The following is a 25,217-nucleotide window of genomic DNA, read 5'->3' on the forward strand; positions in this document are numbered from 1 at the left end:
CGCCCCTCGGCAGCGGCACCGCCCAGCGGTCGTCTCCTCCTTGGCGCTGCGGCGGCGGCGACCTCGAGCGCAACGGGCGTCCGCCACCAACAGGCGCCGAGACCTTCTTGACCGTCTCTTTGTCGAGGTCGGCAACGAACGAGCCTTCGTCCAGGCGGATGAGGAGGAGGTGAGTCTTGCTCATTCCGGGCGGATCGAGGGAAGTGACGAGAGGCTTGTCTTGCGGCTTGGGCGGACGTGGAGGCGAGGGCGGACGAGGGGGACGAGAAGCGAGTTGGGCGCGGAGCGAGGCGGCGTCTTTCTCGACTGCGTCGAGGCGCGAGATGAGGCTCGTGCAGCGCGGTTGGTGTTCTTCGAGGTTGGCGCGAGTCGACTGCGCGCCGCAGAAGGCAAAGTTGCGGCACCTGCGAGGCGGCAGAAGGTGAGCGAGGTTGTGAGCGGGAGAAGCGGGCATGCCCACCTGAAGCGCGTGCAGACGGTCATGTGGTGCTCGACGTTGCTCCTATAGATCTTGCCACAGATGTCGTTGTCGCCGTTCGGGCAGGCGACCAAGCCGTTCGGACAAGTCGAGGTGTGGCTCAAGCCGTCCTTCGCGAGACTCTTCATCCCGCACGAAAAGCAGCTGAGTTCGCGGTAGTCGCATGACTGTATGAGAGAGCAGTATCAGTGTATCTGCGTGAGGCAGGAGACGCGGAAGGACGGACATGCAGGCGGTGATCGCACTCGTCTCCCACCGAACCCACCCATTCGCAGCCCGCCGCATGCCTCGAGCAGCGATACTGCCGAGTCGAGTGCCTCATCAGCTGCGCATACGAGCAATCGAGACCGTTGTACGTACCCGCAAGCCCTCAAGGATCCGCTTCCCAACAATGCTGACCTCGTAATCCTCGTCGGCGACAGCTCTGCAGGTCGGGCATGCCGGCGGTTCCTCCGGGTGCGCATCGGGAGAGTCGATGACGTTCATGAGGCACTCTTCGCACAAGATGTGCTGATTCTCGCAGGCAATGACGGGCTGCCAGGCGACATCTTGACAGACTATGAACGAGCAAGGTCAGCCGCGGTCCTTTTCTGCGGGTGTTTGCTGGCTGAAGAGGTACCAGGACAGCACAGCGCCTGCGGGACAGGGTCGAGGAAGTTGTCGAGGTCGGCCGGCATGTCCGGGACCAGGAGCGGGAAGCGGGGCGCGGGAGGCGTGCGGGTGCGTGCGAGGGGTGTTGTGCGTAGCTGGGCAGTCCTGAGAGCCCTCTGTAGCGGTCCTCGAACGTACGAGCGGTGTGCGAGCGAGAGGAAGGAGCAGAAGCGTGGTTTGGCGAGGGGCGAGGCCAAAGCGAAGTCGAGTTGACATCTGCAGGGGACGCGTTCGAAAGCTACTGAGGGTTCAGAGGAGTACTCTGGGGTCAGCGGGAGGTCGGCACAGGCGCAGGACGCGAGACAGCTTCGAAGAGAGGGCGAGGAAGACGATGACAGCCTGCGCAGATCATCTCACACGCGTCGCTGGCAGGCTGACTGGTTGTGCGCGTGTCAGAAATATCCTCAAAGTGCACACAGTCAAGTCAGCGAAGCGAGAAGCCCGTCTAAAGCCAGCAACGCCTGCGGACGTCGAGTTCCTGCTTTGCGAGGTGTCCAGCGTCCTCACGGGACCCTCCGCCTGGATCCTCTTCAATGTAAAGTCGTGAAGCGTCGTTTGGCGTCGTTTGTGAGATCATCACGTCGCACGAGCGTCGCCAGAGGACGAGAAGCGAAAGCTGAGCGTCCAGAACAGCAACGACAGCTGCAACGACGCTCCTTCGCCCGCGAGTGTCGCTGCTCCCCTTGAAGCGTCGCTTCGAGCGCCAGGCGAGCCGGAGGAAGGAGAGCGGAGCAACAGCACGGTAACTTACACATTCCGCAACGACGCGCCGCCACACGCACCCTGCGCGACTTGCTCGTCTCGCCAAACTTGGGCTCTCTCTCGCTCTCGAATAGCATCCAGCAATGCCGCAGATACGCCTACCGCGCAGTCCAGGTCCAGCCAGCCCCTTGCTCGGCGCAGACCAGGACGCGTTCGACTTCCCCCGACCGCGCAGACGCTGCTCGCGCTCGCTCGTCGTCCTCGCCCCTCTCGCCCTCGCAGCGACCGTGGCACTCGCGCACTCGACGGGGAGACTGCCAGACTCGGTGCAGGCGTATGCTGAACGGATACCGGACTTGCGCATCTGGCGCGTGCAGGGAGGCGAGCCTGAGAAGGTCGTCGAGGAGGAGGTCGTTGGACAGGACGAGGTGCTCGAGCCAGAAGTGCGCGTCGAGGAGGAGGAGCAGGAAGAGCCTCTGCCGCGGATACGGTGGAGCAAGGAGGACAAGAAACTGCGGAGGTACACCTGGACGACGCCAAAGGTCCACAGCAGCTTGAGCAGGATGCTGGAGGAGCTGTCGCCCGTGCGTCCCTTCCCGTCCCATACAAGCACCAAGCTGACCGACACTCGCGTACAGTCGCAAAATCAGACCCGCGAATGGCTGTTGCGCAGCCGGACGAACACGACGGGCGGAACTGGCGTCGGGTTGGGTGCAGACGACCCGCCTCGACGGATACGACCTGCTCCTGCGTTGACTGCACATTCGTACGCGCCGAACGAGTCGGAAGGACCGGGCCTGTTTGGGAACGGCTCGTATGAGAAGTGCGTCCACTTCCACGCCTCCCTGCCTCGTCTCTTCATACTGATCGCAAGCTCGCAGATACGAGGACCTGCTGCAGGAATGGCGAACGGGTCGGCCGGGCGAAGTGTGTGAGAAGGGCTTGTGGGAGGACGAGTACGCCGAGATGCACGCCGCCATGCTCAACCGGTCGCGGAAGGCGAGCTTGCTCGAGTACGTCTGTCGGCAGGGCGAGTATTGCGGAGGATTTGCGGATCGGTGCGTCGATTTTGCAGCATGTGGAGGGGTGTGAGCTGACTTTGCGGCTAACAGGATCCTCGGCATGACAAGCTCATTCCTCTACTCGATCCTGACAAAGCGCGCCTTTTCCATCACTTGGGAGCAACCCGCTCCCGTCGACCTCTTCTTCGACTCGCCCTACATCGACTGGTCCCGCCCCTTCAACAAGACTTCCAGCACGCCCGTCCACCCCGTCTACAAGGACCGCAAGCTCTTGAAGAACCGGACGGAGGTCAACGCGCATAACTGGGAGCCGCCGCAGGTCGACGAGTTTATGCCGACGTTTGTTGACCAGTTCGGCGGGAACAAGAACACGTCGTGGTTGCAGGTCCGTTCCTTTACCCTCCTTCATCCCGCTGGACCAGCCTGACTCCCGCTCCGCAGCTCGACTTCAACCGCGGCGTCATCATCCGCTCCTTCTCGTACCCCAAAATCGGCGAAACCATGTCCTCGCTCGGGTTCAAGATGACCACCGCCTACTCGTGCCTCATCAACTACCTTCTCCGCCCGAAACCCGCCGTCCTCGCTTTCATCGCGCAGTACACCTCGTTCTTCGCGCTGCCTGAGAACTACGTGATCGGGATCCAGATCAGGACGGGTGACTTGTCGATGGTACGCCGCGCTCTCGCTTCCGTCGCGCAAAGTCTCGCTGACGCTCGCTCGGCGCGCGTAGTGGGCCGACTACAAAGACGCCGTCAACTCCGTCCACAAGTACCAACAATACTTCACGTGCGCCGACTCGGTCGCGCGAACCTACGCTCACCCGTCCCAAAAAATCGTCTACTACTTGATCACCGACAGCCACAAGCTCGAGCGAGACGTTCTCCGCCGCTACGGCGATCGAGTCGTCGTGACGGGGTTGAAGCAGGCGCATGTCGAGATCAAGACGGATAGGTCGGATGGGTTGCAGGCTATCAAGAAGGTTGCGGATGGGTTTATGCGCACCGTCGCCGAGAGCTGGATCTTTGCGGGTGCGCGCGCTTCTCTCTCTCCTGTGCTGGCGAAGACTAACGAGTGCGCCCGCAGGAACCGACTTCCAGATCCTCACCCAACGCAGCGGGTTCGGCAAGATCCGTACGTCCCGTCCTGCTCTCCCTTCTGGCCCCCGCTCCTCGCTCACCCTCTCGTACGCAGCGACCTGGCTCCGCGGCAAAGAAGGCACGACAATTGCGCTGTTCAACGAAGGAACCGACCCGGAGTTCACGGCGCAGTACAAGGCCGCGAACGAGGGTCGGTTGCCTCCGCCTATCGACTGCTCGAAACCCGAGGCGTGCGTTCCTTTCTCTCCGTTGTGACGGAGCAGGACTGACAAGTTTTGGCGACATAGGCTCGTCACGTTCAAGCAGATGGCGCAGGACTGGTCGCTCGGCTAGACGTCCTCGACCTGTCTCGAGTCGGCTGGCTCGCCTACTCTTCCTTTGTGCTCTCCCCTCCGTCGCTCCGCATCGCTCGCATATCCCGCCACATATATCCTTATCAGCCTTCCCTCGCAACTATTCCCGTTGAAACCGCTCGCCTGGTCAGCGACAGAAAGAGGAAAAGGTATGAGGGGAAGAGAGCTCCTGCGAGCCCTCGTCATGCATTTTGAGTTCACGCCTGTACAGCTCAGCTACTCCGCCGTGCCGCTCACTTCTTGGTAAGCAATCCCGTAAGGACCTCGACAACCTTGTCTCCAACCTGGGTCGTAGTCTTGTCTCCACCCAAATCCTTCGTCCTGTACGCACACCCACCCGCACTCTCATCATCCAACACGATCCTGACCGCCTCCTCGACCAACCGTGCCTCTTGTTCCTTTCCAAACGAGTACCGCAGCATCAAGGCGACGGAGAGGATGGTCCCGATTGGGTTGGCGATGTTTTGGCCGGCGATGTCGGGCGCTGAACCGTGGATTGGCTCGTAGAGGCCGGGGATGCGAGAGGTGCCGTCGGGGATGCCGCCGAGTGAGGCGGAGGGGAGGAGGCCGAGAGAACCGGGGATGACGGAGGTCTCGTCCGAGAGGATGTCGCCAAAGAGGTTCTCGGCTGCGGGCGAGTCACGAGCGTCAGCGAGGTGGACTCGAGAGCAATGTGGGAGGGAGCGAAGCGCGACGCACTGAGGACGATGCCGTTCAGCTTGCGCGGGTTGGCGCAGATGAGCATGGCAGCCGAGTCGACAAGCTGGTGGTCGAGCTTGAGTTCAGGCGCCTCCTTGTCGAGCGTCTCCTGCACGACGCGCCTCCACAAGCGCGATGTCGCGAGGACATTCGCCTTGTCGACCGAGTGAATCGCCAGAGGCGGGTTCGAGCACTTGGCGAGGTACGCTGCGAGGCGTGTAATACGCTGCACCTCGGGGACAGAGTAGGTGCACGCATCATACGCCTCTGCGTCCTTTCCCTCCGTCGCGCCCGCAACCGCCTCGCGGCGTTCACCAAAGTAGATTCCGCCGATCAATTCGCGCACGACGACGATGTCGGTTCCTTGGGCGATGTGTTCCTTGAGCGGGGAGTGCGCGACGAGAGAGGGAGCGGGGAACGAGGCGGGGCGGATGTTGGCGTAGAGGCCGAGGGCTTTGCGGAGTGCGAGGAGGCCGATTTCGGGGCGGAGGGTAGGGTGCGTGCCCCACTTGGGTCCACCCACGGCGCCTGCAGACGGAACAGGCGACGAGGAACAGAAGGACGTGCGGCGGGGTTAGCGAACGACCTAACTCCGCCCGAGTCTTCTCCCTCTCTCGACGGCGCGGGGAAGTTTGCGCGCACCGAGCAAGATTGCATCAGCCTCCTGGCACGCCTTGAGCGTCGACTCGGGCAACGGGTTCTGGTGGTTGTCGATGGCGATTCCTCCAAAGTCGTGCGAGGCGACCTCGAACTTGAGGTCCGTGTGGGCTGAGAGGGTTTCGAGGACGCGGATGGCCTGAGCGGAGACTTCGGGGCCTGTGTACGTGCGACGTGATAGCGGTCAGCGCGAAGCCGCGGGAGGGGTGGGAGGGTTGTCGGCGATATCGTCCCGAGGTGTGCGAGCGAGATGGCGGCGCGGCGGCAGCACGGGTGCGCTTCGCTCGAGTGCCCAGCCGCATATCCATCCTGCAGCTACACGCCCCGTGTTCCCTCCATCGTCCCCCGTGGTGTCGTGATGCCGTGCGAGCGAGTCAAGGTGGGGTGGAGTGGAACGGTCTGTAGCGCACCGATCCCGTCGCCGGCCAAGCAGGTGATAGAGTAGGGCATTGTGATGGCTGCGAGTCGATTGGCGATGAGAAAAAGGACGGTTGTTCTGGTGTTTAGCGAGATTGACGAGTGGTCGAGGTGGGAGAGCGATGGAGGGAGCCGACGACGACGGAGACAGCGCCGGAGTCCGCGACTTTTCGCAGGCGGGTGCAGTCTACATCCAGCAGTGCAGTGGAAGTGCGTGCGAGGTCATCCCGGCTGTTCCCGCTGCTCCCCGTTGCGTCGTCGTCGAGTCGAACGCGGACCGGCACCGCCTCTCGAGCTCGTCCACCCGCTCACTCACTCGACACTCGCTCACTCGCTCGACTGGCGCTCGTTCACACCTGCTACACACTCAGACACTCTCACAGGACACCACCCGAACAAGCGCCGACTTGTCCCGCTCGAATTGGTCGCACACTCGACGAGCGAATGGCACCCAAACCCGCGCAGGCCTCGCTCGCAGGCCAACGAGCGATCAAGCACCTCGTCGTCGACACCGGAGCACTCATCGCCGCACCCGTCTCGTCCCTCCGAAACACCGCGACCCACTACCTCGTCACGCCCGATGTCGTCGCAGAGTTGAGGGACAAGCGCGGGAGGAACGTGATTGACGAGGCCAGGCTGCAGTTGCCTGCAGACACGGTCGACGAGGGAAAGGAGCGCGACGAGCTCTTCCGCGAGAATGAGGGGTTCGAGGTGCGCGAACCGACTGCAGAGGCTGTCGCAAAGAGTGCGTCCCCAGTCGCCCGTTCCTTTCTTTTCCTGTCCACTCCTGGCTACGACGAGACGCTGACCCTTTATGCTCGCCTCGTTGCGCGCAGTCACCGCCTTCGCCCGCAAGACAGGCGACCTATCCGTCCTCTCCTCCGCCGACATCCGCGTTCTCGCCCTCTGCCTCACGCTCGAACTCGAGGAGAACGGAACGTGGAGGGTCAGGGATCATCCGGGTCAGGTATTGACGGGGCCGCCGAAGGAGGAGAAGGAGGGAAAGGGGAAGGGGAAGGAGGAGGGCGAGGGGGAGGAGGCGGAGCGGTTGGCGGAAAGGGTGGAGAAGCTCGAGGTTGCTGATGGTGAGGCGAAGAAGGAGGACGAGCAGGCACCCGAGTCGTCTTCCTCCGCCGAACCCGCCGCGTCTTCCTCCTCGACCGCCTCCTCCACACCCTCCACGTCCTCTCCCGCCCACGACTCGTCTTCTGCCGCTGGCGCTTCGACTTCCACCGCCGAGACGCCAGCCGCGAACGCCGACGACGACGCCGACGCCGTCTCAGACGCCGAATCCGACTCGTCCGCCGGGTCCTGGATCACGCCCGACAACGTCTACTCTCACAAAGTCCGGGACCTCGGTCTCTTCGAAGCTCCCTCCACCAGCTCTTCCTCCTCCAACGCAGCGGCGCGACCGAAAACCATCATGAAAGCCGCCGTTCTGACGGGCGATTTCGCGATGCAGAATGTTGCGTTGCAGATGGGCTTGAATGTCCTGGGGAGTGGGGGGAAGAGGGTGAGGGAGGTCAGGACTTGGGTGTTGAGGTGTCATGCTTGCTTCAAGTGAGTTCGTCGCGTCTGGAGCCGGCTTCGACGACTTGTCGGGTGTTCTGAGGCGGCCGCTCTCGATAATGATTTTCCGAGGACCATGAAGTCTGACCCAACTCGCCTTGCCCGCGCGCAGGCTCTGCAAGAACCCCGACAAGCGATTCTGCCCCTCCTGCGGCGGCGCCACTCTCCTCCGCACCTCAATCACCTACGTCCCCGTGACGCCCCAACACCCACTCGGCTACATCCTGCACCTCAAATCGAACTACAACTACCGTCTACGCGGGACTCAGTACTCGCTTCCCAATCCCAAGATGGGTAAAGCCGGAGGCGGGCCCAATGCAGAGATTGTGGTGCGCGAGGATCAGAAGGAGTGGATCCGGGGAGTTCGAAGCGCGGAGGTGAGGAGGGAGAAGGAGCAGAAGGCGCTGAGGAGGGCGTTGTTGGATGATGAGCGACGGGGAGGATCAGGTGCGCAGGCGGGCTCGGCGGGGTGGTTTGCCGAGGCTGGGTCGTTGGAGGCGCAGATGATGGGGATTGGAGGCGGGAAGGGGGGAATCGAGAATCCCACGGGACGGAAGAGGGGCGGGAAGGCCGGACAGAGCGGAGAGGTCAGACTTGACAAGAGCGGGTTGCCTATCATTGGCATGGGACGGAGGAACCCGAACGAGGCGAGACGGAGGAAGTAGGCGAGTCGTCTGCGTCGCTGTCGGGTCGTCGGGGGTTGTTGTACGGGTTGTACGAGTCGTTGGCTGCTCCCCTCGCCGTTTTGGCTTCCCCTCGCATTGCACGCATTCCTTTTCGCATCATGTTCTGGCTCTCGTTCGTCTCTCGCTCTTTGTCGATCAAGGGCAATGCTGCCGTGATTCGACGACTGGCTGCGAGAGATGCGAGTTGCGAAATGCGAGCGAGCGGCGAGAAAAGAGAATACAACAAAGCCGCGCGGATCCCTTCCCGAATTACGCCTACGCCCCTCCTCAGTCCTGACCGAAGTAATACGATCCGTACAGCCCCGCCTGAGCCGCAACGACCCCCGTGACGGCGAGTGCGGTGGGTGAGCGGGCGACGATGGCTTTGCGGGTGTTGAGGAGGAGGTAGATGAGGGACCAGGCTGTGCGCGGAGGTTGTGTCAGCTCTCGCGTCGACTGAATACAACCGTCCAACTCTGCTCGTCGCAGACTGGGAGGAACGGCATCAAGAAGCGACAGGAAATCAGCCGACACACCTGTCGTCGTCCCCGACCCATTCAGCGGATCTCCCACCTTGATCATATACCTGTCCCCATCCCAATCAGCCTCTCAAGCCCCCAAACAAGCTCGTCCAGAACAATGCGCAGGCTCACCCGCTCCCGCCGAATATCGCCGCAAACACAGGCAACTGTATCAGCCTCGGAAACGCCGCCGGACTCTTCACGCATAGCGGTAGTGCGCCCAGTCTGGTCCAGCAAGGAGCGCGTGAGCTGTGCAGCGGGGAAGAGCGTAGGAGATGAGATGCGCACAGGATGGCGGAGGTGGACCATGCGAGAGCGGGGGACTCGGCTGTGCGGATCAGCCAGGGCGGGAGGTTGGCTGTGCGTGGCGGTGGAGCTGGCGCGGTAGCTGGCGGTGGAGGACGAGCGAACGAAGCCATCTTTCGTGAGGAAGAGAAGCGGGACTCTCGAGCGGGCAGAAAGCGAGTGTGCGCGAGATCTGCGCTCTGAGCGCAGAAAGGGGTGTTCGTACTGGTTACAACACGGTGCGAAGCGCGCAGGCGACACAGAGACAGACGCGATGAGGTGGGTGAAGAACGACGATGGAGATGCGAAGTGTGAGAGAGCTAGCACACGAGGGGATACTCTGGACGAAAGGGCGGGGGTATGCTGCGAGTAATGGACGGATCACGGAGGAGAAGTGTCATCTGCGTCGACGGGCGGTGGAGGCGGAGCGGCGGGAAGAGGCGGAGGATCGAGGGTCGCCCAGGCCGGCAAATGGTCGCGGTCAATCGTGTTCCACACCTTCTGCAGCCCGCCAAACGCCTCAATGAACTGTAGATCGAGTGCGCGCGACTTGGGATGGCTGAACCGGCGGTACTCTTCGAAGATGGACGTGAGCGACCAAGTCTGCAGCCGACGGAGGCAGCCGACGACGCAGCCTGTTCGGTGCTTGCCCTTGTTGCAGTGGATGAGCATCGGATGGTTGCGCACGTCGAGGATGACCGAGAGCGCGTCGACGACCTTGTCGTCCGGGACTGCGAGCGAGATGTGGGTCAGCGTGAGCCAGACGAGCGCGAGTGCGAACGACTTACTCGACACGAACGGCTCCTTGTTGCCTGGTATGCCGAACTGGAAGAATCTGCGCACGCGGTGAGGGTTAGCGCCGCTGCACCCAAACGGCGAAGCGAAGGGAAGACTCACTGAATCCCCTCGGACCGCAAGAACTCCAAGTTCTCCTCCGGATACGATTCTTGCACCAGCACCCTGCAGTCACAATGTGTCAGCACATGAGCGTCTCGCGACGAGGAACAGAAGGGAACGCACATGACGCTCTTCAACCCGAGGCTGCGCAAGAACGCAAAGTTGCTCTTCTTGGGGAACGACGAGCGGTACAGTTTCGGCGAAACCATCGAGAAATTGTCGGGCGGGCAGAGGAAGCCGTCGCCTGCGTCTGTTGAGGCGGGCGAAGGAGCGCGCGAGGGTCGTCTCCGTGTGTGCAGGGTCGAGTCGGTGGTTGTGGTGGTTGTGTCGGTGAGAAGGGAGATGGTCGATTCGCCGAAGGATGACGGGCCCGACAGCGGCGTCTGGTCGTCTTCTTCTCGCGCGGGCGGTGCGAACGCGAGCGACGAAAGCGAGACGGTCGCGTCGTCCAGCGCAGGACACGCCGCAAAGTCCATCCCCCTCGGACCGCTCGACGGGCTGCGTCGCTCGCCAAACGCTCCATGCGCCTCCTTCGCGACCGACCCAAACGACGGCAGCGCGAGGGGCGAACACCCTTGACCGCCCCACCCCGCCGCCGAGAACGTCGTCGCCGAGCTGAGACTCGTCGCGGACGACGCCGAGTTGGACGAGAAGCCCGAGTGGGATGTAGAGGACGAGGCAGTCGAGCTGGCGGAGCTAAAGTCGCCGTATGAATGGCGAGAAGAGTGAGGGATGGCCTCGAAGCCGGAGGGAAGCGGGACGTCTTCCTCCGCTACCGCATCGTCCGAAGGCGCCGCGCTCCTCATAAGCGCCTCAACACATTCGTCTCGTGCGCCCTGCCCAGTCTCGCCAGCAACGGGCCTGCTCTCCCCAACCTCGTCATCCGCTGCGTTCGCATGCGCCTGCCCCTCCTCACCGAGTACCCTCCTCACGCCGTCCCCGCCGCGCGCGACCTTGCCTCCGCGTTCCCGCATCAACTTGAGCCTCCACGCTGGTAGCCTGCCCGTCCTCGCCCGCTGCTGCCCTTCAGACTGGATGAGCATGCCGAGGTCTTGCAAGCCAGCTCGAGTCGTCCCTCCTTCCGCACTGCCCCGAGCGACCTGCTGTCCGTCCATGAGGGAAGCTCGAGAGTCTGTCGAGCCGTCGGGCTGTGCGCGCGCTGGCTGGACGGGTCTGAGCACGCGTCCGAGGATGGGCGACTGGGCGGGAGAGAGAGGGGGGTGGATGAGCCTGGGTGGGCTAATTCATGGTGTGCGGAGCGGGTGGGGTGGGTGTGCGAGTCTGTTCGACTGCCTCGAGGGCGCCTGCGAGGCGCAGAGGCGCGGTGAGCGTGAGTTGCTGAGCGAGACCCAGCGAGGACCAGCTCGCGCGACTTGGGACGACTCACACGACACGGCGACTCGCTCGAACGGGCTGGCTGGGCACGCTGCTGGCTACGACAGGTCTACGGTGGACTGCTGGGCTGCTCAGTCGGGCCGCCTGCTCGCATTGACGTGGTCTCGCTCGCCTCATCAGTCGACGACCCCGAGGAGGGCTCGACGGTGCTGTCCTGATGGGATGGGGATCCGCAGTGGCTTGGAAGGGTGCTACAAGAGCACGGCAGGACTTGCAATGGTCCTCCTCCTCGCCTCGCTCTTCTCTCCCTCTCCTGCTCCTCCTCGCCCAGGGCACGTGCGCCAGCAACTCGTTTCTCACCTGGCGCTCCTTCCTGCCCGTGACTCACACTCTGCGGACCAGTCAGCGCTGCTCAAGCGTCGGACGACTCCGGTGGGCCCTGTGCCGCGTCTCTCTCGTTGCTCCCGCCTTGACTGCGATCCGCTTGCCTTCCTTCATCCCGCCGCTAGTACGGTCCCCCAAACGGGGCTGGGACAGCTCCCAAAATCATTGACAGTGCAGAATTTGCGACTGCATGCCTGGGCTTTGCTGATGGATCACGATCTGCTCGTGCGCGAGGTTCCCCCCTGCTTCCTCGCTCGACTGATCTGCGACGAGCCAGTTGCTTCCCGTGCGCCTCGACAAATTGTCACTGCAAGCAGTCGACACGAGAAGAGCGAGACGACAGCAACGAAAAGCAAGCCAACAATGCTTCGTTACTCCCGCTCTTCACGCAGCGCACCCCGTCCGCTTCTCACCCCACCGCAGACTGTTCCTCCCTTCGCGAGTCCGCTTCATCAGCAGCAGCTTGAGTGCTAGCGGCGAGACGGAACAGCTGCGAGAGCGAGAGCGAACCCGAGAAGCGATCTCGCCGAGGCTTCCCACAAGCGCGCAGTCACCCACACAAGCAGGCGCCCTACGACCTTCGCCTCCGCGGCTTTCGTATCAGTCGCAGATGGTACTGGAAGCGGGTCGGAAGCTGGAGGGAGGAGAAGAGCATGTCGAGAGTCGAGGAGAAGGCGTAAGTCGCAAACGACGCCCGGGCATTTTGAGAGAAGCCTATTCAATGCAACCGCGCGAGCGCCCTAGAACTTGGAGAAGCCCTTCTGGCGCTGAGCGGCCACGCGAAGAACGTTGAAGCTGTTTCCCGAACCCATCGTCAGCCGCAAGACGGAGGAGAGGGAAAGAGCGAAGAGACGCACCGGACGGTCTTCGACAAGGGGCGGCACTGGCCGACGGTGACGATGTCGCCGACCTCGACACGGAACGCGGGCGAGCAGTGGACGGCAACGTTCTTGTGGCGCTTCTCGTCTGCACACACGCACAATCGCAAGGTCAGCCTGGCTCGCCCGCCGGTACGATGGGAGGAGAGGGACGTACACCTCGAGTACTTGGGGACAAAGTGGAGGTACTCGCGGCGGATGATGATGGTGCGGGTCATCTTGGTCGAGATGACCTTGCCGGTGAGGATGCGGCCGCGAATCGAGACGAGGCCGGTGAAGGGGCACTTCTTGTCGATGTAGGTGCCCTCGATGGCCTCGCGGGGGGTCTATCGTGCATTCAGGCGAGGTCAGCACGCGAGAGAGGGAGCGCAAGAAGGAGAGGAAGCGGAAACGCACCTTGAAGCCGAGACCGACCTCCTTGTACCACCTGCGGTCCTTTCCAGCAACCTTGCGCGAGGTCGTGGCAACCTTCGCGTTGTGGAAGAGCGGCTGCTTCTGGAAGGACTTCTCGACTTGCTCGGCCATGGCTCTGCGCGCGGCGAGTGCGAGGACCAAGGACAACGAGACGAGCGCGCGAGTCCATCCAGAGTGCGAGCGCGTTCATCCAAAACGGTTCGACGGTGCGCAGGAAGGGGGGAAAGAGCGAAGGAAAGGCGAGGTGTCAGCGTGTTGAGTTCTGGGTGTGAGGAGGCGAGGGTTGCTGAGCGGGGCGTCCTCCCGCGCCCGTCTCCCGCCCTGTAGGGTCCTGCAGTGCTCCGTTCTCCGCCCAAGCAGCGTTGCACCGTGCCAGACCGTCCCATGCCCGCCCCAGTGCGCCGTGTCCGCCCTCTCGCCCGTGTGCCGCGAAAACGTCTCTGGCGGTGTCGCGCTCGCCCGTCTCGCGGTGCGGGTTGGTGGGTCGGCTGGCGTGGTCGTGTGGTAGTAGCAGAGCAGTGCGAGACGGTGAGCGTACGCTAGAGGGGGCGGCTAATCGCTGTGCGGGATCAACGGGGAGCCAACTCGTCGCCTCAGCTCGAGCGCCCACCTCGCCCCGACCCAGTCTCGCATTTTCACTCGCTCACACCGCAACAAGCGGGTGTGCTGCATTGTACACACTCTCACAGTGATTAGCGCAATCACACCGTCATGCCAGTCCAATTCGCATCGCAAAAGGTCGACTCTACATCTCCCCTCGCAACCACGCGACCAGCACCCTCAACCGCTCACCCTCGTCTCCTGCCCGTTCCTGCGCTGCCTGCGTAGTAGAATCCATACTCTCGTACCGGTCGCCCGCGAGCCACTCGCACAGCTCGCTGGCTGACTGCCACCACTCGAGGTCGAGCGGAGGGGACGGCAGCGAGGCAGAGGTGATCAGCCCGTGCCGCGAGCTGATCGACATGGTCTGCGAGAGAATGGGAGCGTCAACGATTGCGTGCTCACTTGCGAAGAGACCCCGGACGGACGAACCAGCGAGCCAAAGTCGAACCAGCCAGTGATCTCGTGCGTAAACTCGGGCGTCTGTCCGTACTGCCACTCCCAGGACTGCACAACGCAAGCTTTCAGCATAGTGAAAGGTGTGTGAGAGATGCAGCGCACCTTAAGTTCCGCCACGACGTCCCGGACATACTCGTTCCCTCTTGCTTCGCCTTCGTCTACCCGCTGCGTATCCAAACCTCATTAGCTCCCCGAGCCAAGCACAGAGTACACGAATACGCACCTTAACTTCCCCACTAAGCCCATATTTGTCTGCAAACTCCCTCGCGACGACCTCCACAAACTTCTCATGTTCAATCTCCTTGCTCCATTCCCTCAAGTTCCGGACGGGTGATGGGACGCTCGCTACGCCTTTCGTGACCATTGATTCCTGTCTTTCGCTTGAGTAAAGGAGCGAGAGGGAAGGGGAGGAGAGAACGGACCCGCTTGTTACCCAGCACGCCGCGCAAGTTGCCTAGTTGTGCGTCGATCAGCATAGTCCCGTGGTGGTACGCGCGCTTGTTGACGAGCTTGAACGCCGAGCCTGAGACGTGCTTCACCCTCAATCAGCCAACGCTCGAGAAAAGACGTGGGAGGACTCATCTTGAACCCCTCGACGCAGATGTCGTTCCGGTCATTCACGTACGCCTCGAGATCCAGCTTCTTCAGCCCGTTTGTGACGAGTTCCGCATTCGTCTTCCGATCGAATTCGAGGCGAGGGACGAAGACGCAATAGTTGGTGTTTCCCAGGTCCTGTCCTCGCGAGGTCAGCGAGGAGTGAGGAGGGAAGGGAGGGGAGGGAACGAACGTGGTAGACTGTCCCTCCTCCGCTCTTTCTCCGCACAAAAGGAATCCCGAGGCTCCTTAACCGCGCCAAATCAATCTCCTTCCACGGATTCTGCCCTTCCAACCCAAATCAGCTCCTCCCTTCGTCCGTCCTCCTGCCTCAGCGCACCTGATTTCGCCCAATGATCACGCTCGGATCGTTACGGTACATATACAGGATCTTTTGGTCGGGGTCGGTTTTGCGGAAGAGCCTGGTCTCGCTGAGTGTGAGAGGGGAAGCGAGGGAGCGAGGGGAAGGAAGGCGGACGGACCAGTCTTCGAAGGCGAGGTTGAACCAGGGGTTGTGCGAGTCGCTTACATAGATACTTGGCTGTGCTTGAACCACTCAGTACGGGCTCCTGAGAGGGTGGGAGGGATGGAACGGACTGGTGAAAGGGACGGGGTTGATGAGGAGAGGAAACGACGATGGCGCGCTGATCGGGCCGTGTGAGGATGCAGAGTGGGTCGCAGTAGCGTTCGGAGGGCATCTAGCGGAAGCATCGCAAGCAAGAAGGACGGGAAGAGCAGAAGAGCCGATGACAACCCGCAGACGGCTCTCTCGCTTCCTCTCCTCACTCGCCCACGGAGAACTTGCGTTTGAGAGCTCGTGCGTACGTGCGAGTTCGCTCTATCGACCCAATGAAGCTTACGCCGTCCTATCTGGCTCCCGTCGCAGATCCCCACACCCTCTCCTCCTCGACCAGACCCGACAGAGCCTCTCAGCCTCATCGCACCCAGACGTGCCTCACTAGAGGTCGTATCGACGCAGAAATGTGCGCGCCTCCAGCGCTTGCCGGATCTGGCTTCTGCTGACCCATTAATCCCCTTTCTCCTCGACTCGACTCGACTCGACTCGACTTTGCTATCTCAACTCGACCGCTCCCTCCCCCTTCCTCCTACCCGTCTACAATTACCAACAGCACTACGATGACTACCTCCCCCCGCACGATCCTCTTCGTAACCGGCAACGCCAACAAGCTGAAAGAAGTCCGGGCCATCCTCCTCTCCTCGACTCAACACTCCGAGAACCCCAACCCCGCTGCTACGCCCTCTTTCTCTGTCGAGAGTCAGGATTTGGATGTGCCCGAGGTGCAAGGGACGACGGAGGAGGTCGCGAAGGCCAAGTGTAAGGCTGCGGCGGAGATTGTGGGCGGACCTTGTATCACTGAGGTGTGTCGACTTGCCTCGAGAATGCGCTCTGCTCGCTCCTATGCATCGTGGAGCGCTACGAAGTGTTGAGAAAGCGATACTGACACGCCCTTGTCACAGGATACTGCCCTTGCGTTCGAAGCGCTCGGCGGCTTGCCCGGACCGTACATCAAGTGCTTCCTGAAAGCCGTCGGTCTCGAAGGTGCGCTCAAGCTCTCACCCTCCTTTGCAATCGTTGACGCGACTCGCCCCACAGGACTGAACAACATGCTCGCCGGCTTCCCCTCCAAGCGCGCAACCGCCATCTGCACCTTCGCCTACTCCGCCGGACCGGGCACCGAGCCTCTCATCTTCGAGGGACGAACAGAGGGAAAGATCGTGCCAGCGAGGGGACCGGCGCACTTTGGATGGGATCCCGTATTCGAGCCTGACGAGGGAGAGGGAAAGACGTGCGTCTTCGAAATCTATCGTCCTCGCGCACCGCTTCGCTTAAGCGTGAGCGATCTGTATTAGATAGTTCTGGCTGACGCGATCGTGCCGTTGCCGAATGCAGCTACGCCGAGATGGACGGAGTCGCGAAGAACAAGATCTCGCACCGCTATCGGGCGCTCGACAAGCTGCGCAAGTACCTGCTCGAGCAGAAGCAGTAGAGTAACGCGTTATTGTAAGGCGATAGACGATTCAAGCGGTCTGGCCGACGGCGCTCGCTCTCTCAATCTTGCCGTTACTCGCTCGCTGAAACGGCGCCCGCTCTCACCTCCATCGATGCTGGAACGAGTGATTCACAAGCGACGCCGCCGCCCACCTATTACAAGCGCACCTACTCCTGCCCCTCCCCTCCGCCGCCAGCAGCCATTTCCGCCATCCTCCTCCACATCGTGCCCTGCATGCCCGACAGCTGCCAGAGCGAGCTCAGCCTGTCCACCATCGTCTGGAACGCCTCGCTTTCTTGTCCGAGACCGCTGGAGAGCCTGTCGCTGTGGGCGGCGATGGTGGCTTGAAAGGACTGGTGACGGGTAGCCTTCTTGCTGTTCGTGCGAAGACATCGCGTCAGCTCGCTTTGAAGGTTGTCGGGGAGCTTCACGCACCTGAGCGTGTCGCTGACGCGCGCGAGAAGCGAAAGACACTGCTCGCCAAACTTGTTCTTCTCGTCGTCCCAACGCTTGATCGCGTCGGTCTCGGCAGAAGCCTGCACCTCCTCGTCCTCCTTCTTGACCTGCGCGAGAGCCTGGGCGTGAGCAAAGAAGGGGCGCTTGGCGTTCGGGAAGAGCGAAGGGATCGAGGCGAGCGGGTCGGCGGGAACGACGGCTTGCTCGTCCGGCAGGTCGTCTTCGATTTCGATCTGGTCGTACATCTCCCGGTCCTCGTCGCGCTCGTCGTCGTCAGCGACCTCGGTGACGACTGACACGACGCTCTGCGAGCGCTGGAGGGTGGAGCGGTGCGAGTCGAGAAGGTGCGCCTCGAACTCGGCTTGCGACGAAGACGGCGTCTCGAGCTCCCGTCACTTGGACATCAGCATTCGCGAGCGAGTAGAAGAAGCGGTGGGAGAGGGAGCGCACCTCGGGAGACTGCGAGCGCCTCGCCTTCTTGCTCTCGCGTCCGCTGTGGTCGCCCTCGCTCTCCTCGTTGATCGCTTCAAGTGGCCTCTTCGACACTTCCTGCGTGTCCTGGGTGTCCTGAGTCTGGCTGAAGTCGTCGTCAAAGCTAATGTCGCGGAACTCGATCTCGTCGCTCTGGTTGACGAAAGGGTCGGAAGACGGCCCGCTCGAACTGGTCGCGTAGCCTTCGTCCGAGTGCGGCTCGCGCTCCTGGGCGTGTCCTTTCGTGCGCTTCTGCGAAGGGGGCGGACGGGCGAGCGCAGCGCCGTCGCCAGGTTGAGAAGGTCCGGGCGAGCTGGAGTGAAGCTGGTCGTGCTGCTCGTCGCCAGAGGGAGCGTCGCGACCCGACGGCGGCGTAGGAGTGTTTGTCTCGGTGTCGGACGAGCCGCCCGCGCGTCCAGGCGAGCTCATCGTGTGGCCGTTCTGTCCCGCCTCGTTTCCGACAGTCCTGCCACTCTCACCCGACGGTCCAGCCGGGCTCGCGCGCCTCGCATCCCTCGCAAGCCTGGACTCGACGGCCGGCGGAGTCTTCGCGACGCCCGTTTCCCTCCCAGCAAGCGACCTCCTCGGTGGCGGCATCTCCTCCTCGCTCTCACTCCCGCTCAGCTCGACGATCCTCGCCTCGCCTTCGGGCGAATCAAAGACCTTCTCCTGCGCCTGGAGCGGCGAGACGCGAGCTGTAAGCGGCCTGCCTTGCGGGAGGGCGAACCCCTTCCCTTTCTTCCCCGAGCCCGACTGCTGAGACTTGGGCGGCGTCGCGAGGTGCACGGTGCGAGTGGTCGAGACAGTCTCTGTGCGCGTGTCCGAGATCGTGTACGAGACCTCCGGGCGAGCGGTGGGCGAGGCGAAGCGCGCGTGGCCTGGCGTGCGGCGCGAGCTGGAGGGCGCGAGACCGCCGGCTGAGAGATCCATAGCGAGATGCGAGAGCGGTGGCGACCAGCGCGAGGCAGTCAAATGACGAGCGAGGAAAGCGAGTGGAGCGAAGGAGGGAAAGAGGCGAGGGCGACGAGGCGACCACCTCGTCCGCTGTGAGATTCGGTACTGACAAGCTTGCCAGAGTGTGTATAGGACACAGAGCATATAGCCAGTCTAGGCGAGCGAGAAAAGTCTACGCCGTGGCGACCTGCTCCCCCTCCTCGCGCATTTGCTCCTCCTTCAACCCCTGGCCGTGCAAGTTGACCGCATGCTGCCTCGCCCACTGCACCGATCCCATCTCCGTAATGCGGGACTGTGATGCACAAAACGCCGGTGAATCAGCCCCTTTCCGCGAGCCGAGCGAGAATTTCTGGACTCACCACCGCCCTCGCGAACGCAAACACCTCCTCGTCGCCCGTAAAGATTGAGCTAGCACCGACGACATCCGCCGAGAGACCGAGGTCGTCCATCATCGCGCGCATGTGAGGCGTGATCTCGCCTGTCGCGCGGCGCTCGTCGGAGAAGACGCTCGCGATAGGCGGGTTGGAGAGGACGAAGAGCTTTGTCTGCGCGCGACCTCGTCAGCTCAGGCAGGTTAGGGAAGAGGGATTGGGACGCACCCTTGCCTCGTACGCCGCGTCGACGAACAAGATGAACCTCCTCGCCTGATCCTTCGTCTCCAGCCCAAGCTGCGGCACACCCTTCAAGAAGATCGTCCCGAACGTCTTCGTAATCTCGAGATAATCCGCCGCCGAGTGAGGCGCGCCGCACAAATCGTAGAAGCCGAATTGTGCGACGTGAGAGGTCGAGAGAGGGATGGGAACGGGTCGACCCCAAACGGAGAGGAGGCGATCGGCGACTACTGCGTCGCCGGGATCGATTGCGTGGCAGGTCGACTCGAAGAGCTTGTCAAACTCGGCGAGGTTCTCGCCGTTGATGGGGTGGAAGTAGACGCGCGAGAGCTCGCGGGGGCGTTTTCGGTAGTCTGCGGCAGACTCGTTAACTCGTCAGCCCAGCGATGAAGCCATAGAGGCGGGCGAAGAGAGCGCACCGATCTCAGAGTCTAGGCAGTGAACCGTAAAGCTGTTCTTGATGAGCTGTATGCACGGCAAGAACTGTTCTCGCTGGATGCCGTTTTTGTACAAGTCGTCGGGTGCACGGCTGTGGAAGGAGAGTGTCAGCTCGATCTGAGAGCGCAGCCCAGCGGATCTGCGAAGCCATGCCGGCAATTCGCGACCGCACCGCAAGACGCGAGAAGCGAACTCACTTGGAAGTCATGACGCAGACGACGCCGTGCGCGTGCAGCGCCTCCATCAGTCGTCGCAGGATCATTGCGTCCGCAATGTCGGTAACCTGAGCAAGTTGAAAGGACACGTCAAATCATCCGGAACACCGTCAGCACGGCTTCGCCTCGACAACTCGCCTCCAACACGCACCTGAAACTCGTCAAAGCACAACACCCTCGTCTCCTCCGCGATCTCGCGCGCAGCCATCACGACCCAATCCTGCGAGACGCCGTGCTCCATCTTGATCCGGTGTCCCTTCTTGTGCACGTCCATCATGAACTGGTGGAAGTGGACCCTCCTGCTCCCGAACTTGCCCTTGCCGTCTCCAGTCCCTCGGTACTTGGGCGGCAGGTTGGCGTAGAAGAGGTCCATCAGGAAGGACTTTCCGCAGCCGACTGAGCCGAAGAGGTAGAGTCCCTTCGGTAGGCCGGGGGGCGGAGGCGGGAGCGGGATGACGGCGGTGTTGGCTTGATGCAGCTCGTCGGCCATGTCGGCAAAGAGGCGGGAGCGCATGAGGCGGTCCCAGAACGAGGGCTGGATGGGAGGAGGAAGAGGGCCGATGGGAGGGGGTGTGTAGGCTTCGAGCTGGTCGTACATGTCTTGCAGGATGGCGACAATCGAACGCTGGTGCTCGTCGTTCTGGATCGCGCCCGAAGCGACTTCGCGGTCGTACGCCGCGGTCGGTCCGGACGGCGACTGCGTGGGAGCTTCTGTCGCGAGGTGCCGCGCCCGCACTGGCTGTCGCCATTGTTGCCGTGCCCCATCCTGTCTGATCTGTCCCCTCAGCAGCCCACCGGAAGCTTGTGGCGTCGCGCGAGGGCGACTTGTTCGTGTTGCGAGGCCGGCGCGAGGCGTTGTCGGGCGAGAAGCGGCTGGGCGAGGGAGAAGCCCTGGGCGGGTGCAGGAGCACACGAGCGGTGCACGTGCAGCTGGACGGGCCACTCGAGCGGGCAGCATGGCGAGCAGCGCGGTTTGGACAGCGTGAAGAAGCGGAACGAGGAGGAGAAGCAGCTTCGGCAACAACACAGTGGCTCGAGGGACAGCGCTACTGTATCGGAGTACTCTTGAATAGCACTCACGAGGCTATGCAGGTCGCCGGACAGACATCCGCGAGCGAACGAGGCGAGCTGGTCCGCGAGTTCGTTCATTGACCGCTGCACACTCGCCTCGCTGGCTTGTTGCTGGCTGTGGACCGCCTTGCTCTCGCTTTTGAGTCTCGCTGAAGCTCTGCGACGCGCGAGTGGCCTCTCTCTGCCGCCGACAAAGCGTTACCGCTCTCCTCGCTGGGTCCTTCGAGGAGGCGATTCGGCGACACAGCGACGATGGACTCGTCGACGAGGCAGGGGCTCACAAACACCTCGTACGATCACCGCAAGCGTGCCGCACTCGCCCTCGAGCCAGTGTGTGAGTCTCCATCTCCTCCCCCCACTTGTCGAGCAAACACCGCTAACCCTGCCCTTCCACGGCGCACAGTGCGCGAATTGGCCACGAACAGGACGCAGGAGAATGAGCAGAAGCTAAGGCTGTACATCGTCCAGCTCGTCGAGCTGGCGGGGACGAGGCTGCAGTCGAGCACTGCGACGACGACGAACAGGAGCGGCGGGATCATGGGTCTGGCTTCCCTAGCGTGCGTCTGGATCACACGCAATACTTCAACCTGCGCTGACCCTCGCCCCCGCGCAGTATCGCCCTCGGACCACGTCTTGCCGACTTTCTCGGCGCCATCATCCGCCCCGTTCTCGCCTGCTTCGAAGACCACGACTCGAAGCTGCGATACTATGCCTGCGAGAGTTTGTACAACATTGTGAGTCTGCGGAACGCTCGATACAAAGCAAGGGAACTGACTCTTCGTCCAACTGGCAGGCGAAAGTTGCGCACGGCGAGATCCTCGTCTACTTCAACGAGCTCTTCGATGCTCTCGCCAAGGTGCGCATTCCAACCCGAGCTCGGCAAGCTCATGCTCACCCTCGCCCGCGCAGCTCGTTTCGGATGTCGACCCCTCCGTCAAGAACGGCGCCGAGCTGCTCGACCGTCTTCTCAAAGACATCGTCACCGAGCAAGCGTCAACCTACGTCTCGCTCGCCAACTACTCCGAAGAAGAGGACGAGGACTACAGCCTGATGAGTGCGCGCGAGATCCGCGAAAAAGTCCGGCAACGCGACGGCTCGCCTTCTCGATCCGCCCCCTCCGCCCCATCCGCCATCAAGCCTCCTTCACGGGCCTTCTCCCTCTCACGCTTCATTCCCCTCCTCCAAGAACGTTTCGCCGTCCTCGACCCCTTCACACGCACCTTCCTCATCTCATGGCTGATCGTGCTCGACTCGGTCCCCGAACTCGAGTTGATCTCGTACCTCCCCGAGTTCCTGGGCGGGTTGTTGGCGTACCTTGGAGACCCGACGCCTGAAGTGAGGAACGGCGCTGAGGGACTGTTGAGGGATATGTTGTGCGAGACGAGGGAGGTTAGGGAGATTGAGGTTGATAGGTTGTTGGCGAAGCGGGAGAAATGGGCGAAGGAAGTGGACAGGAAGCGACGGCGACCGAGCGAGGCAAAGACGGTGACGGTGACGGACACGGACAACGGAGGAGACGATGCGGGAGCGGAACAAGGAGGGAAGGGCACGCCGACGCCTCGCTCGGGCGGTCAGAAGGTTGAATCGGGTCGAGCGGACGACTATGCGCTTGCTGATAGCGATGAAGAGTACGAGGAGGAGGTCGATGGATCGCAGGAGTGGATCCCGGGCCAAGGCGTCAAGATCGACTATCCCGCCGTTGTCGAGATCCTCGCCGAGACCGTCAGCTTTCCAGGTGCGCCAGTGAGCTCGCCCGACAGCTGAGCTTGGTTTAACGAAGTCATCGCGTGCGCAGACGAACAGATCCAGCGGACCTGCCTCGACTGGCTCTCGCAGTTCCTCCAGTTCGTCCCAGGCGTTGTCGTCCCCTTCGTCCCGCGCCTCATTCCCGTCATCCTCTCGGCACTCGCACATCACGTCCCCGAGATCGAGCACGTCGCGCAAAACACGAACGACCTGCTGTACACGGTCGTGTGGTCTCTCCCTGTCGACTCGCCTCTTCCGCCGGGCGCGTCTCTCTCGCCGTCGGCTACCCAGCCAAATCTCGCCCAGCCTTCCACGCATGTGCCAGACCGCGCATCTGCAGCGTCTCCTCCACCCTCCTCCTTCCCCTTTCCCACAGCTTCGGCAGCAACGCCTCGCCCAGGTCACGACCGGCACAAGCCCGGCAGCGATGCCGCAAGCCACCTGCATCACCACGCCTCGGCTACCGCTCTCACCTCAATCACCTCCGCCACCTCGACCCTCACCGTCTCTCCACCGTCCGAAGACTCCAACCTCGCTCCTCCGCCGGACCTCATCGACCCGTACGAGCCGGACGGCCGCCAATTCCAGTACGGCTTGACGGTCAACGAGTTGACGTTGCAGTTTCTGAGCGATAGCGAGGAGACGAGGGTTGCGGCGCTTGAGTGGCTGTTGATGCTGCATCAGAAGGCGCCGAGGAAGGTGAGCTCGCGATGAGATCGTTGTCGCGTCCTGGTCACTCATGCAGCTCTTCCCTGGCTCCAGACCCTCGTTGGCGACGACCCGTCCATCCAAGCTCGCCGCGATCGACCTTCTGCCCAGCAAGGCGGCGGCCGGCAGCGAGACCTTTCCGCCTCGTCGACCTCTTCCGGCCTCTCTCTCGCCGTCCTCCTCAAGCTCCTCTCCGACCCATCCGACCGCGTCCTCCGTTCCGACCTGGTACTCCTCGCCCAGATCAGCTCGATTGGCGATGGAGACGGAGGAGACGACTACTTCGCCGGCTTGATGACGAGCCTTCTTGAGTTGTTCAGCACAGACAGGAAGCTGCTCGAGACGAGGGGGAGCCTCATCATCCGCCAACTCTGCGGCAGCTTGAACGCCGAGAGGATCTACCGGATTTGTGCCGAGATCCTCGAGAAGGACGAGGTGCGCCCGTTCCTCGCCTTCACGCCGCTTTCGCTGACGGAATCGCCTGCAGGACCTCGAATTCGCGAGCATCATGGTCCAGAATCTCAACCTCATCATGATCACCTCGCCGGAACTGAGCGAGTTCCGCAAGCGCCTGCGAACGCTCGACTCGAAGGTGCGCCTACCTTCTCTTTCTGTCTTGCGGGATCTCGCTGATCCGGCTAGGTGAGCAGGATGGTCAGAACCTCTTCGTCACCCTCTATCGCTCATGGTCGCACAACGCCGTCGCGACTTTCACACTCTGCTTACTCGCTCAGGCATACGAGCAAGCCAGCGCTCTGTTGCAGATCTTGTACGTCCGGCCGGTCCTGCTTTCAGCCAACCCGTAGCGATCGCTGACCTCTGCCTCCTCGACAGCGCCGAACTCGAGATGACCGTTCCGATGCTCATCCAAATCGACAAGCTCGTTCAGCTCATCGAGTCGCCCGTCTTCACCTGTGCGTTCTCGGCTAGCCCGCAAGCGCGACTCGACAGACTGACGCTCGCTTGCACAGCTCTTCGACTCCAGCTTCTCGAGCCAGAGCGGTACCCGTACCTCCTCAAGGCGATGTACGGTCTTCTCATGCTGCTGCCGCAGTCAAGCGCTTTTGCGACGCTGCGCAACCGGCTGAGCGCCGTGAGCTCTCTCGGATTCCTGCAGACCGTTCCTCGGTGCGTACGAGGTTCCTGCTTGTACGGCGAGGTCGACTGACAGTCTGAGGATATGCAGAGCGTCGGTCATCTCGCCCTCCGCCATTCGCACCAGCGGCGGTCTACCGTCATCAGCATCCGCGGGCACCGGTCCCGTCTCGTCCCTCGCTCGCGGCGCACGTACCGATATTGCGACGCCAGACCCTCCTTCGATCCGATGGAACGAGCTCCTCGCGCACTTCCGGCAAGTCCAGAAGCGCAGAGCGGCAGCCCTGTCGTCGACATCGGGCGGTTCGACCGCAGCGGGACCAGCGCCGGCAGGACGCGGGCCGACACTTGCCAGTCCGCACTCCGCCAGTGCTGGCTACGGAACCGTTCGAGGCGGCTTTGATGGCTACGAAGCCTCGGACACGACCTCTATGCGCGGAGTGAGCGGAGGGTACGGCGGAAGCAGCACAGTGGGAGGGTCGCGTTTCGTTGGTACGGCCACCAAGCGAGGTACGGCGCCGACCTCGTCGCACCACCCGTTCCAAGCCAGTAGCAGGTCAGGCGACACGGCCAGCATGGCGTCGAGTACGCTGAGCGGCGGACGAAGAGGAGGACCGATCGTTGCCGCCGCTTCGGCGGTGCAGCGAGCTCTCAGTCCGACGATGCAGGGTACGAAGAGCAGAATTGGGAGTGCGTCGAATGGCCGCGGAGCAGCGGCTGGCCCGAGGCGGAGTTGAGGCGGTCCGAAAGTTGAGGAGGTTCT

The 25,217-nt window shown here is 62.5% G+C and overlaps 12 protein-coding genes across 12 annotated transcripts in view; 4 read left to right on the plus strand and 8 right to left on the minus strand.

The window, feature by feature from the left end:
• The window catches only part of RHTO_07194 (TRAF-like zinc finger), a gene marked incomplete at both ends in the record, with an annotated part of 1,259 nt that extends 104 nt beyond the window's left edge, over positions 1 to 1,155 (minus strand). Inside the window, 5 exons of the mRNA XM_016420852.1 lie at positions 1 to 404; positions 461 to 645; positions 705 to 779; positions 839 to 1,035; positions 1,098 to 1,155. The exon at positions 1 to 404 is cut by the window's left edge and continues 104 nt beyond it. Coding sequence (XP_016274579.1) covers positions 1 to 404; positions 461 to 645; positions 705 to 779; positions 839 to 1,035; positions 1,098 to 1,155 — 919 coding nt within the window. The remainder of the gene's footprint in view (positions 405 to 460; positions 646 to 704; positions 780 to 838; positions 1,036 to 1,097) is intronic.
• Positions 1,156 to 1,974: 819 nt separating this feature from the next.
• Positions 1,975 to 4,283, plus strand: RHTO_07195 (putative glycosyltransferase; the record flags this gene model as incomplete). Its single annotated transcript, XM_016420853.1, has 9 exons — positions 1,975 to 2,415; positions 2,470 to 2,654; positions 2,713 to 2,889; positions 2,944 to 3,238; positions 3,295 to 3,522; positions 3,584 to 3,881; positions 3,937 to 3,984; positions 4,045 to 4,180; positions 4,238 to 4,283. The coding sequence occupies 9 exons, from the start codon at positions 1,975 to 1,977 to the stop codon at positions 4,281 to 4,283; spliced, it is 1,854 nt and encodes a 617-aa protein (XP_016274580.1).
• Positions 4,284 to 4,536: 253 nt separating this feature from the next.
• On the minus strand, positions 4,537 to 6,109 carry RHTO_07196 (3-isopropylmalate dehydrogenase; the record flags this gene model as incomplete). The annotated part of the gene is made up of 4 exons (XM_016420854.1): positions 4,537 to 4,931; positions 5,003 to 5,530; positions 5,645 to 5,818; positions 6,070 to 6,109. 4 exons carry the CDS (start codon positions 6,107 to 6,109, stop codon positions 4,537 to 4,539), a joined length of 1,137 nt encoding a protein of 378 aa, XP_016274581.1.
• Positions 6,110 to 6,520: 411 nt separating this feature from the next.
• RHTO_07197 (20S-pre-rRNA D-site endonuclease NOB1) lies at positions 6,521 to 8,310 on the plus strand (the record flags this gene model as incomplete). Its single annotated transcript, XM_016420855.1, has 3 exons — positions 6,521 to 6,821; positions 6,913 to 7,636; positions 7,758 to 8,310. 3 exons carry the CDS (start codon positions 6,521 to 6,523, stop codon positions 8,308 to 8,310), a joined length of 1,578 nt encoding a protein of 525 aa, XP_016274582.1.
• A 288-nt stretch (positions 8,311 to 8,598) lies between these two features.
• RHTO_07198 (uncharacterized protein) lies at positions 8,599 to 9,250 on the minus strand (the record flags this gene model as incomplete). Its single annotated transcript, XM_016420856.1, has 4 exons — positions 8,599 to 8,732; positions 8,847 to 8,896; positions 8,964 to 9,056; positions 9,120 to 9,250. 4 exons carry the CDS (start codon positions 9,248 to 9,250, stop codon positions 8,599 to 8,601), a joined length of 408 nt encoding a protein of 135 aa, XP_016274583.1.
• Positions 9,251 to 9,497: 247 nt separating this feature from the next.
• On the minus strand, positions 9,498 to 11,128 carry RHTO_07199 (protein tyrosine phosphatase; the record flags this gene model as incomplete). The annotated part of the gene is made up of 4 exons (XM_016420857.1): positions 9,498 to 9,847; positions 9,905 to 9,951; positions 10,014 to 10,076; positions 10,137 to 11,128. 4 exons carry the CDS (start codon positions 11,126 to 11,128, stop codon positions 9,498 to 9,500), a joined length of 1,452 nt encoding a protein of 483 aa, XP_016274584.1.
• A 1,318-nt stretch (positions 11,129 to 12,446) lies between these two features.
• Positions 12,447 to 13,214, minus strand: RHTO_07200 (uncharacterized protein; the record flags this gene model as incomplete). The annotated part of the gene is made up of 4 exons (XM_016420858.1): positions 12,447 to 12,527; positions 12,590 to 12,698; positions 12,768 to 12,936; positions 13,007 to 13,214. The coding sequence occupies 4 exons, from the start codon at positions 13,212 to 13,214 to the stop codon at positions 12,447 to 12,449; spliced, it is 567 nt and encodes a 188-aa protein (XP_016274585.1).
• A 555-nt stretch (positions 13,215 to 13,769) lies between these two features.
• On the minus strand, positions 13,770 to 15,388 carry RHTO_07201 (lipoate-protein ligase A; the record flags this gene model as incomplete). The annotated part of the gene is made up of 10 exons (XM_016420859.1): positions 13,770 to 13,991; positions 14,057 to 14,131; positions 14,186 to 14,248; positions 14,307 to 14,453; positions 14,506 to 14,613; positions 14,666 to 14,815; positions 14,871 to 14,960; positions 15,018 to 15,108; positions 15,160 to 15,218; positions 15,275 to 15,388. 10 exons carry the CDS (start codon positions 15,386 to 15,388, stop codon positions 13,770 to 13,772), a joined length of 1,119 nt encoding a protein of 372 aa, XP_016274586.1.
• A 426-nt stretch (positions 15,389 to 15,814) lies between these two features.
• On the plus strand, positions 15,815 to 16,686 carry RHTO_07202 (nucleoside-triphosphate pyrophosphatase; the record flags this gene model as incomplete). Its single annotated transcript, XM_016420860.1, has 4 exons — positions 15,815 to 16,057; positions 16,157 to 16,238; positions 16,293 to 16,485; positions 16,590 to 16,686. 4 exons carry the CDS (start codon positions 15,815 to 15,817, stop codon positions 16,684 to 16,686), a joined length of 615 nt encoding a protein of 204 aa, XP_016274587.1.
• A 170-nt stretch (positions 16,687 to 16,856) lies between these two features.
• On the minus strand, positions 16,857 to 18,546 carry RHTO_07203 (uncharacterized protein; the record flags this gene model as incomplete). The annotated part of the gene is made up of 3 exons (XM_016420861.1): positions 16,857 to 17,064; positions 17,125 to 17,531; positions 17,596 to 18,546. The coding sequence occupies 3 exons, from the start codon at positions 18,544 to 18,546 to the stop codon at positions 16,857 to 16,859; spliced, it is 1,566 nt and encodes a 521-aa protein (XP_016274588.1).
• A 196-nt stretch (positions 18,547 to 18,742) lies between these two features.
• Positions 18,743 to 20,792, minus strand: RHTO_07204 (AFG1 family mitochondrial ATPase; the record flags this gene model as incomplete). Its single annotated transcript, XM_016420862.1, has 6 exons — positions 18,743 to 18,862; positions 18,930 to 19,115; positions 19,170 to 19,534; positions 19,601 to 19,710; positions 19,817 to 19,902; positions 19,986 to 20,792. The coding sequence occupies 6 exons, from the start codon at positions 20,790 to 20,792 to the stop codon at positions 18,743 to 18,745; spliced, it is 1,674 nt and encodes a 557-aa protein (XP_016274589.1).
• A 365-nt stretch (positions 20,793 to 21,157) lies between these two features.
• On the plus strand, positions 21,158 to 25,191 carry RHTO_07205 (vacuole-associated enzyme activator complex component Vac14; the record flags this gene model as incomplete). The annotated part of the gene is made up of 12 exons (XM_016420863.1): positions 21,158 to 21,239; positions 21,309 to 21,462; positions 21,519 to 21,639; positions 21,699 to 21,761; positions 21,815 to 22,640; positions 22,701 to 23,350; positions 23,414 to 23,794; positions 23,847 to 23,951; positions 24,010 to 24,128; positions 24,194 to 24,273; positions 24,331 to 24,487; positions 24,546 to 25,191. 12 exons carry the CDS (start codon positions 21,158 to 21,160, stop codon positions 25,189 to 25,191), a joined length of 3,384 nt encoding a protein of 1,127 aa, XP_016274590.1.
• Between the last annotated feature and the right edge of the window lie 26 nt (positions 25,192 to 25,217).

The sequence above is a fragment of the Rhodotorula toruloides genome (assembly GCF_000320785.1).
Source record: "Rhodotorula toruloides NP11 unplaced genomic scaffold Scaffold6, whole genome shotgun sequence".
Lineage (NCBI taxonomy): Eukaryota > Fungi > Basidiomycota > Microbotryomycetes > Sporidiobolales > Sporidiobolaceae > Rhodotorula > Rhodotorula toruloides.